The sequence below is a fragment of the Protopterus annectens genome, chromosome 2.part0, assembly GCF_019279795.1.
Source record: "Protopterus annectens isolate FY-2018-M chromosome 2.part0, PAN1.0, whole genome shotgun sequence".
In the NCBI taxonomy this organism is placed as follows: domain Eukaryota; kingdom Metazoa; phylum Chordata; order Ceratodontiformes; family Protopteridae; genus Protopterus; species Protopterus annectens.
This window is the reverse complement of record NC_056728.1, coordinates 863,742,579-863,763,298: the sequence shown is the minus strand read 5'-3', so window position 1 is coordinate 863,763,298 and position 20,720 is coordinate 863,742,579. Positions and strand designations below refer to the sequence as shown.

At 39.1% G+C, this 20,720-nt stretch overlaps 1 protein-coding gene across 1 annotated transcript in view; it reads left to right on the top strand.

Moving 5' to 3' along the window:
• Positions 1–10,905, top strand: part of LOC122793265 (relaxin-3-like) — a 32,656-nt gene extending 21,751 nt beyond the window's left edge. The window contains exon 2 of the mRNA XM_044061127.1: positions 10,319–10,905. Within this exon, the coding sequence (XP_043917062.1) occupies positions 10,319–10,689 (371 nt within the window). The 3' untranslated portion in view covers positions 10,690–10,905. The remainder of the gene's footprint in view (positions 1–10,318) is intronic.
• Positions 10,906–20,720: the final 9,815 nt, after the last annotated feature.

Below are 20,720 nucleotides of genomic sequence, written 5' to 3'. Positions count from 1 at the left end.
AAGGGGCAACAAGGTCAGCTGGTTCAGGCATTACTATAGAACAACACACCTGGATGCACCTGTGTGAGTTTGCGGAGCCATTCAAGTCTTCCTTCATCAATGCTTCTTTGACTCATCTTCTTTATTCAGTCCCAAAGTCAAATAAACTTTAGTCAGGTGTGAGAAGGATGGAAAGACCCTATCTACAGTGGGCATTCATTTTTCTGTTCCTCAATGGTCCTACTCTAGGAATGGCAAGATGCGATTCAGATAATCGCAAGGGTCCTTTCAGGTCACACTTGGTGGAAGCACCCCATGGGGTGGGGGGGGGCCTAATGGAAGACAGCAACCCCAAGGCAGAGGTGGCCATCAAAATCAGGGGTCCAGAAATTCTTTCTCGGGGCAACCCTACCAGCGCTCCTTAAAGGGGGCCCAATTGCTTACCTTTGGAAGTAGTCAGGGGAAGATTTTCACTGTACTCAACAGCCTGGCGACAGATAACTTCAGATGCTTGGGTGCAGAGGATTACTGACAGAGGTTACCATATCCCCTTCACTCTTTTTCTGAGATCTAAACAAAGACTTCCCAATGTTCCATCTAATCAGAAGGACCAAGCAGCCTTAGAGATTCAAAAGCTGCTAGAAAAAGGAGTCATCCAAGAAGTCCCACCAGACCAGATAGGATCTAGATTTTACTCCAGGTTCATTTTGGTGCCAAAAAACAGGGGACGAGACTAATTTTAGATCTCAGCCTTCTGAACAAGTTTGTTCAGCAAGCAAAATTCCGGATGGTCACGGTTCAGTCAATACTTCCCTTTCTAGAAGAAAACGACTGAATGTGCTCCATAGACCTTCAAGATGTGTGTTACTACATAAAAATGGGCAAACACTCCAGAAGGTTCCTCTGCTTTTGGCTAGGAGCCAGTCATTTTCAGTTCAGAGTGCTGCCCTTTGGTCTCACCACAGCCCCCAGGGTGTTCACCAAATGTCTGGCAGCAGTTACAGCTCACTTGAGACTGTACAGATTCTGGATGCTTCCTCATCTAGACAACTGGCTCAGCACTAGTCCCACCAGGCATCTACTGCTTCAAGCAACACACTTCATTCTGCACCTGTTTGCTCATCTGAGCATTATAGTGAATCAATCAAAATCTCGGCTAAGTCTCACTCAAGATCTAGAATTCATAGGAGCTTATCTGAATAACATGTCTTGCATAGCTTCCCTTGCTCTTCACAGGCTACAGAAAATAAAATCCCAAGTACAAGCCATTCCCTCCAAATACAAGGCTCCTGCACTTCTAGCCCTCCAAGCTTTAGGGTCCATGGCGGTAACCATTACCTTGGTTCCACTAGCAAGATTCCACATGCAGCTGCTACAATCACTTCTAGCTTCCCAGTGGTCCATCTTAACTCATCCAATGACATAATTCTTATCAGCTGTCGCTGCAAGAAGGACTTATCCTGGTGGATGGAATCCAAACAAATTCTTTTGGGCCTTCCTTTTGTTCCCGCTTAAACCAAGGCTGTAGTGAACACGGACACCTCCCAGATGGGGTGGGGAGGCATTATCTGGGAAGATCAGTCCAAGGCACTTGGTCCTTGATAGAGGCCAACCTGCAGATCAATGTCCTGGAATTTTGGGCAGTGCTCTTAGCATTGCAAGCCTTTCAATCTGTCCTCCCTCTAGGAAGAATTGCAATTCAATCAGGCAACATCAGTGGTCTGGTACATCAACAAGCAGGGTGGAACCAAGTCTTATCCCCTGTGTCAGGAAGCACTCAAAGTGTGGCAGTGGGTGATATCCTCCAACAGCTTTCTAAGAGCAATGCACATCCTCCGGAGTGCAAACGTTATAGCGGACAAACTGACCAGATGCATTCTCCTACCTTAAGAGTGGTCTCTCAATCCCAGAGTGATGATGGAGATTTTTCATTGCTGGGGCCAGCCTTGTTGCGACCTCTTTGTCACCCATGAACAACAAATGCAGCAGCTACTTTGTCCTAATCCCCCCTCAGGGGGAGTCCCCGAGAGACAATCTTTTTCTTGATTGGCCCTCAGGTCCACTCTGTGCCTTCACCTTCTTCCCTCTTATTCCCCTCTTTTTGAAAAAAAAGCAAGCAGGTTGAGAAGCAAAGTGATCCTCATTGCACCCTTCTGGCCTTGATAGGTTTGGTTCCCCTTCCTATGGCCTCACCTAATTCACTGTCCATGGATTCTGGACCCAGTTCCAGACCTGTTGTCTCACTCACAAGGGACTGGTGCACCCCAACCTTCAAAACCTTAAGTTTACAGCTTGGTTCCTTAAATTCCACTAGTCAACAGGCAGAATAATTTACCTTCCCCAGTTCAAAAAATTCTACTGACTTCCCATAGACCATATACCAGGAAACCCTGCCTTAGCAAATGGAAGATATTTTTGATTTGGGTGTACGATAATTATCTTAACCCCTGCTCTGCACTGGTTGAGAATGTTTTGGAAATTTTAGCCACACTTTTTGATCAAGGAGCTTCTACTTCGACAGTTAACTGCCATTTCAAATTTTTAGAATGACGTAGAAGACCATTCACTAATTTACCATAGATTATGTAAAGTGGAGTTTTGCAATAAAACCTCTGTTTAAAGACCCTCTAGCCCCTTAGGATCTGACCTTGGTTTTGTAGTCTTTGATGCTTCCCCACTTTGAACCAGCAGCGACATGTCACTTAAAATTTCTCTCATGGAAAACTGTTTTTATGATATCCATTACCTCTGCCAGAGGAATGTCTGAGATTCAAGGTTTATGTTCAAACCCCCATATTTGTTTTTTCATAAGGATGGTGTTTTACTAAGAACCAACCCATCCTTTCCTCCTAAGGTGGTCTCAGAATCCAATATTAATCAAACTATTGACTTGCCCGTTTTCTTTCTCAATTTTTCTAATATAGGTGAATATTGCTGGATGTTCAGAGACGATTACGTTTCTACCTCAGCAAAACTAAAGAATCTAGAAAATCGGACCAGCTTTTTGTATTTTTTTCCGGTCCAACTCTGGGAAGATCTGTTTCAAAAGTTACCTTGTCAAAATGCCTAAGAGACTGCATTACTTTCATATATAATAACAAGAATCTAAAGTTACCTGCTCCTTTGAGAGCACATTCCACCAGATCAGTGGCCACATCAGTTGTTTTCCATTCCAAGGCTTCTATGGATGAAATATGCACACTACTATATATACCTTCATCACTCATTACAAATTGGATCTGGTCTCCAGAGGAAGAGTATTCTTTGGTTCTATGGTTCTCAGAAATATCCTTCCATAAGGCCACCCAGGACCTAAAGTAGCTAGGGACTCTGTCCCAAAGGTCAAGGATAGATGTAGATTGACAACATCAGATATAGAAGTTATGTACTTACCATAACATTCCATCTGTGTTGTCAGTCTTCATCTGTCCTTGACACCCCACCCTCCTTCCCCCTCCTGTTGACTTTTTGGAGGATCGGACACTTGTCCTGGTAACTTTATCAGGTTTGACTTTGGACATGGCTTCTTCTTTTTGTTGTAAATTCCTCTGTCTTTCTATGTGGCTGGAAACTATATCTGAAGTAATATGGAGAGGCATATTGTGGGTAGAGTTTTAGCTCAAGAGTTTTTGGCTGGCATGAGCTGTGTAACAGCTGAGCCTTGGAACCGAGTACCCAAAGGTGAAGGATAGATGATCAATAACACAGATGGAACGTTATGGTAAGTACATAGCTTCTTTATACACTATCTAATTTCTGAGCTTGATACTTCCACAATTAATATGTTTAGCTATTTACATAGCCAAAACTAATTCTTATGTAACTCTTTTCAGTAATTACTAACCTCTTGTTAGAATATTAGCATTGTAAATAGACAGCCTAAATGTATGCTCTGAACTATATATTTTGTCCTGTCATTTACATATGCTATATACTTTGTCCTAGTAGTCATTTATGTGTGCAGCATAGTAAATACTAAACATAATAACTAGACTGTACTTTGATTATAACAAAAGTAATGATATTACTTATGGCTGAAATGAGTAACTTGTGATCTGCTCACTACCCTGGTAAACAAACAAAAAAATAAGGAAGATTAGGAAATTTTTTTCTTGTGCTGCAGAAATACTGTATTACCTAGATCATTCAGTATTGCATCTGTGGGAAAAATGTTTACATATTTAGTGCTTCATCTAGAGAAACAGCAGCCAAGCAACACTGTAGGTCACTTCCTTGACATAACTAGCAACTGTTCCTCATTTTTCAGAAAGCTCTTGACTTTGCCTGTTATTTTTGTCTGCTCTCATAAAGTTTTTGAATTTCTGGTTCATGCTTCTTAAGACAGAAGTGGCAAACTTCATGACACCTATGCAGACGGACAATAGAGGTACGACTGCTGAATCCTACACAAATGCACTTTATAAGCACTTACACGAATGCATGGATCATGCTATCCCTAACAGAACCAAGATGCTATCCTCCAAAAAACGGAAGCCAATCTGGTGGTCCCCTGCCATAAACAAACTCTACAACAGAAGAAAGAAACTGTTGCAAAAAAGAGTAAAATCCCATAACTGGAAGAACTCCCTGGTAGGCCTCAGTAAGAAGCTGAGATCCCTCATAAAATCCTCCAAAGCTAGTTATGAAAACAAAATTGCCACTAATTCTAAAGGCAACCACAAAGCATTCTATAGCTATGTCAAGAATCTCAATGGCAACACACAGATCTGCTCTGAGTTACAGCACAATGGCATTAAATATACAGAACCAACTAATATTGCCAACATCCTGGCAGATAGGTTCAGTGCTAACTTTATCCCCCCCTCACCCCCTAAAGGGCCCATCTCTATACTGGAAGAATGCAAAGTTCCTGTAATCATGGCTGCGCAGGTAAAAAACATGCTCCAAAGCTAAGAACGCAGCATCCATGGGACCTGACAACATCCCAGGCTGCGTTCTACGTGAACTACAGAATGAACTGGCACCCCACCTAAGGACCATGTTCAATCATAGCCTCAACTCAGGCTTTGTGCCTACTGAATGGCATACAGTGATGGTTATCCCACTTCACAAAGGGGGAGCCACCACAGACCCTGGGAACTACTGCCCCATTAGCTTAATGAGCCTGGTCTGCAAGACCATGGAATGTATCATCATGGAACTTATAAACAAAGACATTGGTAATCTCCAAACTCTGGACCCTACCCAGTTCGGGTTTGTAAAAGGCAGATCATGTCTCCTAAACCTGAATGACATCTTTGAAGCAGTCACCAAAACTGTAGACGAGGGTAAGGTGGTTCACACAGCCTATCTAGATCTCGCCAAGGCTTTTGACACCACCCACCACTCTGAAATTATAGATAAACTCACTAAACTAGGTATAAATCCTTATGTCACAAGATGGGTTGCCAACTGGCTCACTGACAGAACCCACACTGTGAAAGTAGCAGACTCCAAATCCGACTTCAGACCAGTGACAAGTGGAGTACCACAGGGTTCAGTCCTGGGTCCTCTCCTGTTTGGTATCTACTTTTCTGAAGTACAGGCTAACACAGAAGGTCTTTGGCTAATGAAGTTCGCAGATGACTGCAAACTAGGAGCCATAACTGAAACTCCTAACTATGTGGACAGCCTACAAAAGGGCCTCACTGAGACAGGTGCCTGGTGTCAAAGCCATGGCCTCAAGTTCAATGCCAAAAAGTGCTTTGTCATCTCCTTTGGTAAAAACTCTGCTTCCATGAGCTACCACATAGCTGGTAGTCTACTTAACACCAAAAGTGTGATAAGAGACTTTGGGACACAGGTGAACAGTAGTCTCTCCTTTGATAATCACATCGCCAAAGTAGTCAGGAAATCCTTCTATGTGGCACACCTCATCACAAAAGGTTTCTCACCCAGGAAAAAATAAGTCATTGTTCCCCTCTACTCATCACTTATTAGACCCATTATAGAGTACAATGCCCCTTTTGGTATGTTCCTCACAAGACATCTACAACAACTGGAAAGGCTGCAGAAATACCTCACAAAGAGGATTACCAGCCTCAAACAGTTTGCAGACCATCTCAAAAAACTCCAGCTTTACTCCATCACATATCGTGTACTCGGAGGCGATCTCTGCCTAACATACAAAGCTATGTCAAACCCAGAGCTGTTGGACATGTTCCACTTAAAGAAATCCCAATCCCTCCGAGCTACACGCTCTAGGGACCTAAACCTTGTCACCACAATAAACAGAAGATGCTGGAGGGATAGATTCCTGTCCCAGAGACTTCCCATACTCTGGAACAAACTACCTATCTATATCAAACAAAGCTCCTCATTAGTACTCTTCAAGAAAAATCTTGATGATTGGATGGGGAATAGGAAATTCACCCCGGGGATCACCTCTGTGGCTCTGCTCGACAGGGGCACAGGAAAATAATTTTCTTGGGTGGTGAAAGCCAGGGTGCCTTTTTGGCTAGGCTTATATAGGCCCCAGGGCCAATAGCCTAGTATCTACCTATGAACCCCTGATTACAGTCAGTCATTTATAATGCCAGAAATTAGAGTTTCATACTTATCATTTAGAAAATTCATGTTAATGTAAAACTTGTTCTATCAACATTTTAAGTTTATTAGAGGGTTATTTAAAAGTTGTTCTGGATTTTGGGCCCTTTTGTCCCCATTACTTTTGTCTTTGTCCAGAATTTTCAAACAAAGACGTTGAGAGGTATGCTCATTATGCTTTTCATGACATCTTTCATTTTACACTTGTCATTATCAAAACCTTTCTAATGCATCCCCTTGGGACATTCTTCATACTCCTATATTTTCCCTGGGCTATATCCTTAAAGCACATTATATTCTTGTGCACATAGATAAGTAGGGGTTCTAATTTCACAGCAGTCACCTTGAGTGTGCGTGTGTTCTTTCAACTATAAGTCTAGAGACAATTTGGGTTGGGTGTTAGCATAATGGTTAAGGTGCTTACCTCACAGACACAGGGTACAGGATTTGATTCTCACCTTTGAGGGAAAATGGCTAATTTTAAAATGGCCCATAAGGGCAGCTAGCATAGTATTTACCCATGAACCTAGAGGTAGATTTCTCTGGGTGTCATTGTGATCATGACTGTTTCTTTAGGGCAGCCACTCAGGCTGTTTGTGTTGAGGACTTTGTTCTAATATTTCCCATAGCTCTACAGTATCGGTTAAGAAAGTTATCAGTACTCAACATAATGCTTGGTCTAGGAGTACAGCTTTAGCTGCAGGAAGTAGCCCATCTACATTCCCCTACCATCATCTTTTTACTGATCATTGGCTTATTTTTTAGCTTTTGCTTGGTCCAGAACATGTGAGGCAGAAAGAAGTGGTACACTAGGTTAAGTGCACAGATTTGTCATCCAAGGAATGTTTTATGTGCCAAGCAGTAATAACACTTGTGGCATAACTGGGTTCCTGCAGGTGGAGTTCTTGTCACAAGTCTAGCATTATGGTAATTTTACATGTTTTTTCTTTCTTCCAGCTTCAAATCAAATTTGGCCTCAAGATCTTTTGACTGGGCCAGAGAATCTAATTTCCATAATCTCATAAGTTCAAGGATACTGGCACTCCCCTCATAAGATGCAACTTATCAGTTTCAAAGAGATGTTACCCATTTATTTAGCTCTAGTAGGTTTTCAACCAGCTTTTATAGTAAAGAATTTGCTGATTCTCACAGATAACACCATGGTAACATAGTCCTTTACTGTATATGAGGAAATTTCATTTCTGCGCTCCCTGCATACTTACCTATACATACCTTACAGATGGATTATGTTCCAAGCTATTTGCATTCTAAGCACATCCTGGTAGACACTCTGCACAAAGAAGGCTCAAGTCTTGCTCAAGTGATAATTGGACAAGAAGACCTTCCTCATTCAAAGGTATGGCTCATGTAAAAGTAGATCCTCTTGCTTATCATCAGATTTACCAGATTCCTCTATATTGTTATAGGCTTCCTCAAGCACAAGCAATGGGAAGGGGATCAACACCTTCATAATGAGATGATGTCAATACCTAGCTTAGATATGTCAACTGTACAGGTTTTTGCCTCATATTCTTGGTCTGTTTCTCATAAAGCTGTGTTTTTTCTAGATAATCAATGGCAAATCATTGACATTTGAAGCCAGAAAATAATGAAAGATAGTTGAGTTTCAGACTTCATACTTTTCGGAAAATTCATGCTAATGCAAGACCTGTTATACTATCAACTTTCTAAGTTTGTAACAGTAATATTTAAACATTGTCCCTATTTTTCGGCCTTTGCCCCCCCCCCCATTATTTATGGTTTTGTCCAGATTTCTTGCTCTAAGTGGTTGAGAAATATGCTAGTGAATGCTTTCCTTCACCTCCTCTGATACTGAAAGTTCTTCTAAATGTAAAAAGAAAATGCAAACCTATTTCTCAAAGCTTCAAAATGACTCGGACAGCCCTGTATCCCTCTTCTAGTCAAGATATTTGATGCCTTCTTCAGTAACTCTGTCACTTATCACAGTAACACTCTTAATGCAGCAAAAGAACCAAGTAGCTCTTCAAAACCACAGATCTCAGGCTGATTGACAGTCACATTTTATCTCTCTTAAAGTAAGGGCCTTGATCATATTTCCTCAATGATGTAGGAAGGAGTAGACTTGTCTTCTTGTTCAGTCCTGAAGATTCTATAATAACAACTTTATATCTCAACTGACTTTGCCATTTTTAGCTGCATGCCGGTCTGTCCCGCTTTAGCTCCTAGCTTGATGTAAAACATATTCAAAAGTAAGCCTTAATCTCAGTGTACCAATAAATCCTGTGTTACCTGCCAGGGATCTGAACTTTGTCAATTAAACTCTGTTAGAATGGCTAATTTCAAATACCTTTCCTGGAAAACTTGTTTCTTTTGTAGTGAGATCATCTCATCCGCGGTGGTGCAGCAGTAGCTTTGTTGCCTCACAGCAAGAGGTTTTCCCGTTCGATTCTTGGCTGGAGTGCGGGGAGTGCCTTCTGTGTGGAGTCTGCATGTCCTCCCCGTGGTTGGGTGGGCGTTCCAAAGACATGCGTAAATGGGCGTGCCTTCGTTGAAGGTTGAACATCAGGCTGGCACTTCTGCTTTCATGAAAATCTACTGCCAATCATTAGCGGACCGGAGTTCCGCTGTAGCGACACCTAACCAGGAAGGATTTATGAACTGCTTTCCTTGATGTGTAAAGCTTCTTGCACACTTTTCCCAGGGTACAGGACATCATTAAGAACAAAAATTCCTAAATTGATCTTTGAGGTCTTTTTAAGCCAGTCTTTCCAAATATACATCTGCTTTTAATGAATTAATAGCATAAAAAATACCATTTGTTTTCAGTCACAAACAGATTATGTGTATGAGAAGAGGATTTAAAGAAATTCACCTTGGAGGAAACATTTATGTTAAGTGCCCTGAATTTTGCTGACTGTATCTAATTTTTTAAGAGCTTTGCCTCTAACTTTGACCTAGAGGTTGTGAGACATACCCTTTTCTGTACAACCTGTCAACTATAACTTGTCTACTTCTAAATGGATTAGTCTGATTTCAGACGAGCTTTACCACCTTAGGTCTGCTTTTTGTGAAGCTCTGAATTCTATTTTAAGAGCTTTGTTTCACTTATGGCTAGTACCTAGTTTTACTTTTTCCAGCAAAGGGAGAAATCTTATGCTATTTTAAACTGCATTCATACAGTCTTAGCCATCGTTTCATAGTCACCAAGATTTTGAATTATGTTGCTTTGAGAAGATGACATTTAATTTATTTTAGTTGAAAGTTAATATAGTTGTTAATAACTATCCTCATATTTTCTGTTTTTCCCATAATTTTCATTAAACACAGTATTCTGTGTATTTTATATATTTTTGCAAGTCTGCATGTTACATATGGGAGCTCTGGTAGTGGGTCATGATGCACACTGACAAGCATCTATATGAAATGATCAGTTACTGTTATGGTAAGTGTCTTATTTTTAACATTTCTTGATGTTTCCCCATTAATAAATTTTGAGTATCGCCCAGAAAGTCTCAAGTTACCACACTTGGTTGGTATATTAACAACATTGTACAGGTCTTACACTATTTTCTATGCTTAATAATATAATTTTTTTTGAAAACCAAAATAATGTAATGTAGTAGAACAGTGTTTTTTTCATTGTCAAATTGTCAGCAAGATAGAGTATGGTCTTGATGTAAGTATGTTTCTTAATGTTGCAATTTTAATAATATAGTTGTGATAAAGATTTACTGTTTAAAGAAGACCATGTGACATAATTGTATTTCTTGTCTAGAATCAGACATTTTAAGACACTTTTTTTCTTTAACAGAGCCCTTCCAAATATCCCAGGATAAAGATGTGGAAAAGATCAAAAAGCTGCTCTCAAGTTATGACTCCAGCACCATACAGAATCAGAAGCTAGGTCTACCTTTCAGACAACAGTCACTGAAAGAGTTGTTCAACCTATATGATGACTATAATGAGGCTAACCCCACATCTGAGGACTTCATTGAGTATGTCCGTCAGATCAAGGAAGCATTATTAAGGAATCAAGCTGCCTCAGAAAGCTTTTCAACAACAGACATAGACAACTTTCCCTGGGGCAAGTCTCCAAGGAGGAAACGAGACTTCTCAGCAGGTTTAGCTAGTATGTGTTGTCAATGGGGCTGTACCAAAACTGAAATTAGCACACTTTGCTAAACTGAGAGTGTGCAGCAACATGACTGCACTGTGCATCTATTTATTCTGTACACATGGACACGGGTACACTACTTGAACAGTCTGTATACATAAAATCTTAATATATTGTTTTATTTCCATATACTTGTATTTTCATATAGGTATATTGTTATAGATGAGTTGTTACTTATGTTTCTTTAAAACTTTCAATTGCCAATAAATATTTATGCTGTTAAATTGCTGTTAAACGTTTCTTTAATTTAACTGGATTGGAGGAGTTTATTTTTCTGTACTTTTCCTTGCCTCCTCTGTGGCTGGTATTTCTATTCTGCTTATAAAGGTGCATAATAAAAAATAAATATAAAAAGCTAAGTATTTGAATTTTGTAAATGTTATAATTTATTTACAGGACAGAAACATGAAAAGACTGAAAGGTAGTAAAGAAATCTGCTAATTTCTACCTATATGCCTGTTATTATTTATTAGTGAACTTCATGGTGAAAAGGCCTGAAATTCGAATCAAAATCCTGTGTTATGTACAAATGTGAACTACCGTGATAGTGAAGTGGTAGAACAGCACTGTTTCTTGCCTAATGTTTCAGAGTATTGCTCCCACACCAAAATATCTAGGTATCCTTTTTCTGGTTACATCATACTGGCTTCTTTTTAAGGATTGTGCACAATGAATTAAAAGCAGTATAAACAAGTAAGTCTCTGTTTGCTCCAAGTATGCAGGAAATTTAAGCATGAACCATCAGGGTGCATTATATGTATCAATGAACTATAGATTAAAAGGAAAAAGTTACTCAGTTTGTGTACCAGTTCACATAGTATACACCTAAACAGAAAAACTGAAGCAGGCTAACAAAGAATTTAAGGTTACTATTTCAGGGTTTAAAGCTGAATATAAACTCAAAATAGCCACCTTACCAAGAGTAACCGTAAATCCTTTTCTATGTCACTAAGTTAAGAACCAATGCTAAAATAAACATCAAACATCAAACAAATGTAAAATGATTGTGCCTACATTGATTTGGCCAAAACCGTTGATTATAATTTGCCACACAGGTATCATTGACAAATATTAAACTACACACAAATATGTCTTACTCTGGATAGCAAACTTTTTGACTAATAAAACCTGCGTATTGGTACTTGCCAATCCTTACTTGGTGATTAAAGGTATTGGTCTTGTGCTAAAGAAAGCATTAATAACAAACCCTTGAAGTTTGAATAAAACTTCCTTACCATAAATACCAAATTATACAATTTTAATGCAAAAACAACCCTGTTTGTGTATTTTATTATGTTGATAAAGATGGGTTCCTAAAATTGTTCTTGGAACTAAAAATCCTTATCGTGACATCATGAAAGACTGAACCCACAATTCTTCATTACATAAATTAATGCAAAGACTATGTATTTCCATGCTAAATTTATCAGTATGAGTTTTTTTACTTCCCACATTACATGTTATCAATTGGGTCTTACAGGTAAAAGATGTCACACTGAAAATTAACGTTTGTGATAATATCGTAGTGAAACAACTATGTAAGTAAGAAACTGCACTACTAAACAGGCAGCCACCTAGAATGCTTTGTATTTGTGTTATGGCATCATTTTCGTGATGTGGTTATTAAGAAAACATGAATAAACAATGACACTGAAAAAACAAACAGCGCACTATAATCTTATTTATTTAGTTTTTTTTTTTTTTTTTGCAAAATCACTTGAATCTTTAAAATGAAAAGTAGAATTGGGAATGAGCTAAATTGTAAAACAAAAGTGCTTTCAAACATGACCCAAACACTTACAAATACTACCAGTGGAATCCCACAGGACTATGTACTTTGCCCTCTACTCTTCAGCATTTAACTCTCTCATCTTCAAGCTAGTACCCCCCCCCCCAGTCTATGGCTATATACATTTGCTGATGACTACAAACTACCTATTGCCTTCTGATCACCCAGGGATATTTTACTCCCTTACTCCAGCTATGATTATACTATGCTAATACTTGGTGTAAAGAAAATAGTAACAAACTGCAAAAAATGTAGTATTGTCCACTTTGGTAAATAAAACATTTTTACCTCATAAGACATTAATTATACACCCTTTCAAAATGATACAGTCATCAGAGATATGTCATTTTTAGACAACTCACTATATTTTGGCCATCATGCCTCTAAATAGTTAGAAAATGTTCTAATCTTGCCTAGTTAATCCCCAAAGGCATATCCTCTAGATTAAAAAAAAAATACTTTTTCTGTACTCTTTTCTCATTAGGCCAGATATATAATATAATGCCCCATGTGGTATGTACCCGTCCAAGCATATCCCACAACTTGAAAGACCTCAGAGAATTCTAAAAAGATAACAGGCCTTGAATCCATCAGGTGTTCTTTATTAGATCACTGTTGCAGTATCCATCTGGCTAGCTTCCAAAGCTTTAGGTACCTTCAACATGCAACTGCTGCACAGTTCAATGAGAGTGGTAAAAAGTTAGCGGTTAGGCCACAAAACCTTCAGAACTTTCTTGCCCCTAGAAGTATACTCTCCCTGAAGATTCAAGTGATTAATGGTTAGCTAACACTTCACCAAGGCTGGGCAGATAAGAACCCTGTTGGGGGAAAAACTTCTATTTTATCATGTTTTTTTTTTTTTTTCAGAAGAAACGTTAATTGTTTTCTGTCAAAAATGATCAAATAAGGCTAGGAATGATTTTTTTTGTAGTTGTCGCTAAAATTTTACATGAGAACTTATAATTTTTGTCAGCATTCCATTCCCTGCTGGGAAAATTCCTTCAAAATGTTAATTTTAATCAGAAAAACGTATTTTTATGTCAGAAACAAAAAAATTACATAAGAACATAAAATTTCTTGTCAAGTGGTTCATTAACTCTTTAAGGCCCTGCTAACCACTCATCAGACACTTGTTTTAGTAGAGCATGGACCAGGCTCTGGGCTGTTTGGTTCTTTTCTCTTCAATTTCAAGAAAAAAAGTTGTACAGCAGTCTTTGGTCTTCAATCTGGCTTCCTCAGCACCTCAGCCAGCAATAAGTGACTCTGCTCTGGCCATTTCAAGTAACTCAAAGCACTCATCTGTGTCACTCAGTCCTACTGGTGTTGATCCCTGAAGCCACTAAAGACTGGGAGACGGGCATTCTCTGCAGTATCAAATTCCAGTCTTGGGCTTTGTAAAAAGGGAACTGCATTGGTGGAGACCATAAGTTCAACTAAACTCAGATTTTACCTTCTTTCCTCAGAGCCCAAACCAGTCCTTCACCACAGATGCACAAGATTTTGCTTGGGGAGCAGTTCCCATTGGGTTAAAGTGCAGGGCCTGTGGAGTTCTCAGACAAACCAAAGCACATCCACTTAAAAGAGATGGTGGCTGTAATCCATGCCCTGAAATCTCTTTATTATTTTGGCCCCCAGGATCTCTGCATGTGATTGCAGACAATACTATAGCCATGTGTTACATAAAGGAGGTACAAGGTCATACACCCCATGCAGGCTCCCTCCTAGCATCTTATATTTCATCAGAGCAAAACATAGTGGCAGTCAAGCTGAATAGGCCAGACCCTCAAGAAAGTAAATTGTACAAGAAAGTCTTCCAGGAACTGATCCAGTTATAGTGAAAACCTCAAACAGATCTGTTTTCCTCCTTTCAAAACAGTCAACTAAGCAAATTTTATTCCAGGACTCCTTGCAAACAGGCCTGGAAAACAGGTGCATTTTCATTTGCTTGCAAGGGAATGATCCTTTATACATTTTCTCCCTTCCCACCCATATCCAGGGTAATTCTGAAGATTCAAAAAGATAACCCAAAAATCACCTTGATGACTCCCTTTTGCCCAGACAACATTGGCTAGCACATTTTATGAAATTGAAGTAACTACCACAGCTTCCTCACAGACTGTATCTACTCACACAAAACTAGTTGACTTTGATATACACCAATATCAATCAACTTCAACTGACTGCCTGGGTGATTCAATTATATTAACCCCTGAAACGCTTATTTCATGAGGGTGTGCAACAGGGGCTGAAGGTAAAGCCTGCTACTAGAAAATCCTATGTTGGTAAGTTGAAGGGATTTTCTAATTGGTGCCTAAGCAATAACTGGGGCCCATCACAGATTCTGTACCATTGGTGCTCAAATATTTAATAGTTACTTTCCTCTTGCCTCTTTATACCTCTATAAAGATTCATCTTGCCACCATTTCAGCATGTCTGCCCATGCATCTTCTTCTTTCTTCTCTTTGTTGTGAAATAGTTTCTGAAAGGAGTTTTGCACCTGAAAGTTCCCCATAAACAGGTTGCTCCTCATTGGGATCTCAACGTTGTGCTGGAGAAGTTGACTCTCACATTCTGAAGATGCTCACCAAGCTGATTAAAGTTTCTTAACTTAGAAAACTGTACTTATTGCTCTGACATCTGCAAGAAGTGTATCTGATTTTCCTCAGGGACAAGGTCTCTTTAAGAACAAACCACTCATTCATGCCCAGGGTGGTTTCAGGGTTTACCTTAAATCAAGTCCTCAATCTCCCAAGATGTCCATAATACTGATCACTGCTGCACTAGCCTTAGCTATATGTATTATATATTGCCAAGGACAGCCAGCCAGCTTCAAAAGCTTCAAGGCACCTTTCATGTGCCCAAACTGTCATGCAGCTCAAGCTAAGCTGACTAAAAGACAAGTTTGGGCATGTAACCCTTCAGACCTTTACTGCTGCCAAACAGTATGCTCCTCTGATGCATTCAAGGATTGATGGTCAGCTTGTGCTTTCCTTTACTCGTAGTTTTACCAGCAAGTGCTGCTTGTATTCCCCAAGAAAGAGGCACCATTTTTGGCTTGACCATGGAACAGACTACCGGTTCCACGGTCAGTTCTTCCAGCCACAAAAAGAAAAAGCTAATAAACAGCCTTTGCAATAACAGCAGGCTAGCAGTTTGTCTCAGCTTCAGGTGGGTGACTCTGCTGTGGTCATTTGTTACACCCCAGATCCTTCTACTGTAGCACCTACAGCTACTAGGATCCGGGGGTTAGCCACATCCTCTGAGACTGTTGAAGTCCCCTCAGTAGGCAAGGAAGAGCCACTCTTGTCAGTCCTAGGAGACGAAACAGGGAAGATTTCCCCTGTTGTGTCAGAATGTTGTGGCCTTCCCTGGGGAGGATACTGCTACCATTAATAACACTGTTTCTTCCCATTTTTCCTGTCAAAAAGAGAGAGAAAACTAAGCATGTATCTACTCCTCCTCAAATTTCCTTAGACAGGAGTAGTTTACTGGGTCGGGCTTAGGGTTTAATTTAGACAATCCTTCTTATACAGTTGTTTCTGATAAAAGAAGAAGGAGCACCTCCTTTCCTGAACAGATTAAACATTCTGAATCTGGACAGGAGGAAAAGGGGATAAATATAGGGTTTTCTTTCTTTTTTTTATTTTCTTTTTTTTTGAATTATTGCTTAAGACATATGCAAACATGCATTTATATACAAGACAACAAACCATATTAACATGTTTCCATTTACAAACATTATATATGACATTTATTCTTTTGTATAACCATCATCAATCCAATATTGCATAAATTGTTCAATTTCTGCCTTCCCTTAAATCTCACTCCTACTCCAAAACATTATTGTGCATTTATTGTTCCCACAATTTCCATTTTTCTATGTAATTTTCTCCTACCCTTTTCTAAAGGTCCCACTTCCTGTTCGTTTATCTCTGTTACAATATTCAATGCCTCAAATAGATTTGGTTTAGACTTTGGTTTCCATAGTCTAGTAATTGTTTTTTTTTTTTTTTTTTTGACCGCCATGAAAATTAAAATTAACAAGGCCTTACTATGTCTAGGCAATTCAGATCCTGTCTCCTAACTAAAAAAAAAAAAAAATCAATTCCTTAGTTACGCCCATTTGCTCACCCAATATTTCTGACAGAGTACACTGTAAGGGAATTTTTAAAGTCTGCAAACCTGTTACACTTCCAAAACATATGATAAGTTGTCTATCTCGCCTTCATTCTTGCTGGCGATCCTCGGCTCTGACTTGGCCATCTTCTAAAGCTCGAGAGCTACAAACTGGCTCGAGGCCTCCCCATATCCCATGATGCTTGGTGCTAGATACCCAGATCTCATTTGCCACTTGTGCTGCGAGGTTGCTCTACTGGCTCAGGTCGTATAAAACTTCTATGTTGTCTTTTTTCTGTCACAATTTAGTGAATATTTAGAGTCGATTTATCGTTTAGTTATTTCCCTTATATTGTACAAGTTTTTGTATATGAATCCTTGTCTTTTCTCTTCAGAAACTCGTTTTACTTAGTTTCCCCTCCCCCTTCTACTTCTCCCTTTCCCTCTAAGGTTTTCCGTTTAAGTTGGAGGATAACCTTACCTCTAGAGGTGTCCGTTTGAGTTAGAGGATAACCTTTTTCTTCTCTATTTAGTACCTTAACCTTTGTGTGAGTGTGTTTCTTTCCTTTGGGCTTGCCTGTCAATATAGTATCCAAACACAGGTTTGCAGTAGTAAGCGAAATCAGGAAGCTAATGTTCACCAAAAAAACAATTTATTGAAGCGCTTTTTGTCTGCACCATGTGCAGACTTCTTCAGAATACAAAGACCTTTAAAAACTTTCTTTAAAAACATTTAAACTGGTGTGGTGAACCAATCATAGCACACAATTAAGATAATTATTTAAAGCTGTTGCACGAATTATTAAGATGAACCATTAAATAAGCACAAAATAAGCTTTAGTGCAAAAACCCTCCATGAATACTTCTGGCAGCAACTGTAAAATACACAAGAAAAATCATAACAAAAACTTAAACGTTTTCCTTTACACCTTCTACTTCTTCAAATGACACACGGCCCGAGGGCAGTCAAGGTAACCCTCTAGACTTTAATTGTCCACCTGATATTGTGTCTAAACTTAAAAATTTAGACAGCTTGCTGGTTAAACTTAAGAAATTACAGCTTGAAATCTCGTACTTTCGTGAGTGCCTGTCATGCAAGATTGTCCCTAAAGGGTTATGGCGCTCCCAGTTTCCAACTGGTACAGTCATTGATTCAGATTTTTATAATGAACTGGTGGCTTTGTTTGACCGGCAAGGCTTTGAATTACTCAAAGTACTGATTAAGCATTATACTATATGGGTTAATGAACTTAACATCAGGGTTACGGACTTAGACTCCAGTATTAAACATCATATTGAATTTTGCCGCTACAAATATGAATACAGTCGTATTTTTACTAGTATCAACCAATACTTGGGTAAACTTTAGAACAACAAAGTTAAAAAACTGGAGCATGACCTTAAAGCATATAAAGACAGCACTGCATATCCTATTTTATCTCCTGCACAAGTATGGCATGGTTTTAATCGTTCCATGAACGGAGCTTCTAAACATGCAGGGGAAAATGTTGACACACAAGTGACTCAAAATGACAACCTGAGGGCAAACACTAATAGTGCTCCACACAATGAGAACATGGTCCCAAATAATGATAACTTACAGCCACAAAATGAAGTGAGGAGAAGTGAGAGGTTACATAACCGTAATTAATCACAAGTCAATCCTACACAACAGAATCTGAATTTTTGGGACGTTCATCAGACTGGAGCCAGGCCCAAAACAACAGAACAACTTTGCCCAAAGCAGGGCGAACAAGCAGAGGTCCAAGACATACAGGACTTAACCTATATTGACTGTGCAGTACACAGGGACTTGGATGCTCCTGTTGACATTTTTATGCCCTTAGATGCCAATATTGGCTTTGAGAAGCACAATTCTTACCTAGTGAATAACAACCTTAACTCCACCGATAACAGTTTAGTTCTAAGTGACAAGGAACTGTATGATGGTACTTCTTTTGACACTGGAGTAGACAACTATCACCAGTAGAGAAGCAACTGAGCCTGATATCATTATAAACTCCACAGGTGACTTTAAAGTATATAACTTCTCTTCTGTTGCTATTTCCACTGACATTGTAGAATTTTTATCTAAAGGTTATACATATGTTCCCGAACAGAAATTGGATTTGGTTAAGACCATTATTGATGTGGAGTTATTTTCATGGAAATTGAATTTTAATTTAATGATGGGTGCTAGTATTGATGGAACAGACATTGACCCATTTAGAATTGATAGTACTTATAACCCTCCCTTGCACCCACTAGTACAGATTTTTGAGCAGATGTGCGAGTTGGGCATCAGGCAGGGGGTTAAGCATACTTACAAGTCTAACAGGAATGACCACACCAGTAAAGTTGAACGTGAACATCTTGACTATATTCGAGCGCAAGATGTACGTATTTGTAAGCCCGATAAGGGTGGTGGGCTGGTAATCTTTGATAACTCAGGCTACCATGAACGCGTGCTTCAACTTCTAGATAGTCCTTCATATTTGCTTAGTTCACTTTCTGAGGTCAATAGAGCATATAGATCTATAAAGAGCAGCATAGAGGACATGTTTGTTGAAGGTAGGATTGAACAAAAAATTTTCAACTATATGACCACCACTTATTCAAGGTTTCTGTACCTTTTCGGTATACCAAAAATTCATAAAAGCATTACTGACCCCCCAATGAGACCATTAGTGGATGGTCGGGGTTCTCCTACCTACCCATGTGCCAAGCTTGTTGATTCTATACTGCAGAAGTACCTTGTTTTTGAAACTCAGATTTGTAAGGACTCATGGTCTTTCCTCAAGAAAATTGATAAGTTAGCATTTGACACTAGTAATAATTTCCTCACGATTGACGTGAAGGACTTGTATACGTGCATTACGCACGACATTGGTATTGAATGGGTCACTTTAGTGCTCAAGAAAAACGGAGCTGCAAAAATGAAAATCTCTGTGGTTGTTGAATTACTTGAAATAATTATGTACAATAATTTTTTCATGTTTGGTGAGAATTTTTACTTGCAGAAAGTGGGGGTCGCCATGGGCTCCCCTTGTGGGGCGAGTATAGCTAATGCAGTCATGGCGCACTGGGAAACCAAGTTTGTGTTTAAGAAACCTGAGCTAATGGAACACATTATGTTCTATACACGCTATTTGGATGACATCTTTGCCTTAGTAAAAGGTGACGCTAACATTAGTAACATGATGGATAAATTCAACAATTCCGCACATTTTTTGAGCTTCACCTCTTCTTATAGTGAAGTAACTATAACCTACTTAGACATCTTATTGTCAAAAAACAGCAAAGCGTGTAATTTTGTCGCTAACATCCATAGGAAAACTACATATTCTAATTCCTTCCTGCACTTTACAAGCTGTCACCTTGGCTACCAGAAACGATCAGTGATAAAAGGCCAACTTGTTAGAGCAGCCCGTATAGTGAGTCAGGATGACGATTTTTACAAAGAGTGTGAACTACTTAAGAGTATGTTCACACATAGGGGATACCCCATAAAACTCCTTGATGAACTAGTCAATGAAGTCATGGTCAAAAGACTTAATGGCACTTATAAACCTATTTTAACCATTACATATCCTCAGTTGAACCAAGGTACTACCACTTATACATCAACAGAAGGATGTACTGTGGCCCATTTGATCAAGCCTCAACATTTGGGCCCGAAACTTATTTTAACATTCAACTTATATAGTTACCAATGCATTGAGAGCATAAAGAAAAATTGGGCATTATTCAAGAGTAACCCCTTTATTGCTAGTAAGGTAGGAGACCACCCTAGTGTCACTTTCAGAAGGGGTAAGAACTTAAAGTCATTGTTAGAACAATCTGCATCTAATTTTATGAGAACTGTTGGCATGTATAAATGCCAAAATTGTAATTATTGTAAATATATAATAGAGACTAACAGGGTTATTACACACGATTTCCAATGTAAGGTAAGGTGCAGGTTTAATTGTAACTCAAAAATGGTGGTGTACTTGGCAGTATGTCAAGGATGTCTTTTTTTCTACATTGGAAAAACTGAGCGTAGGCTCCGTGAAAGTATTTATGAACATCAATACGCAATAACTAGGAACAAATTGGATAATGCAGTTGCCAAACATATTTCAAAATACATGA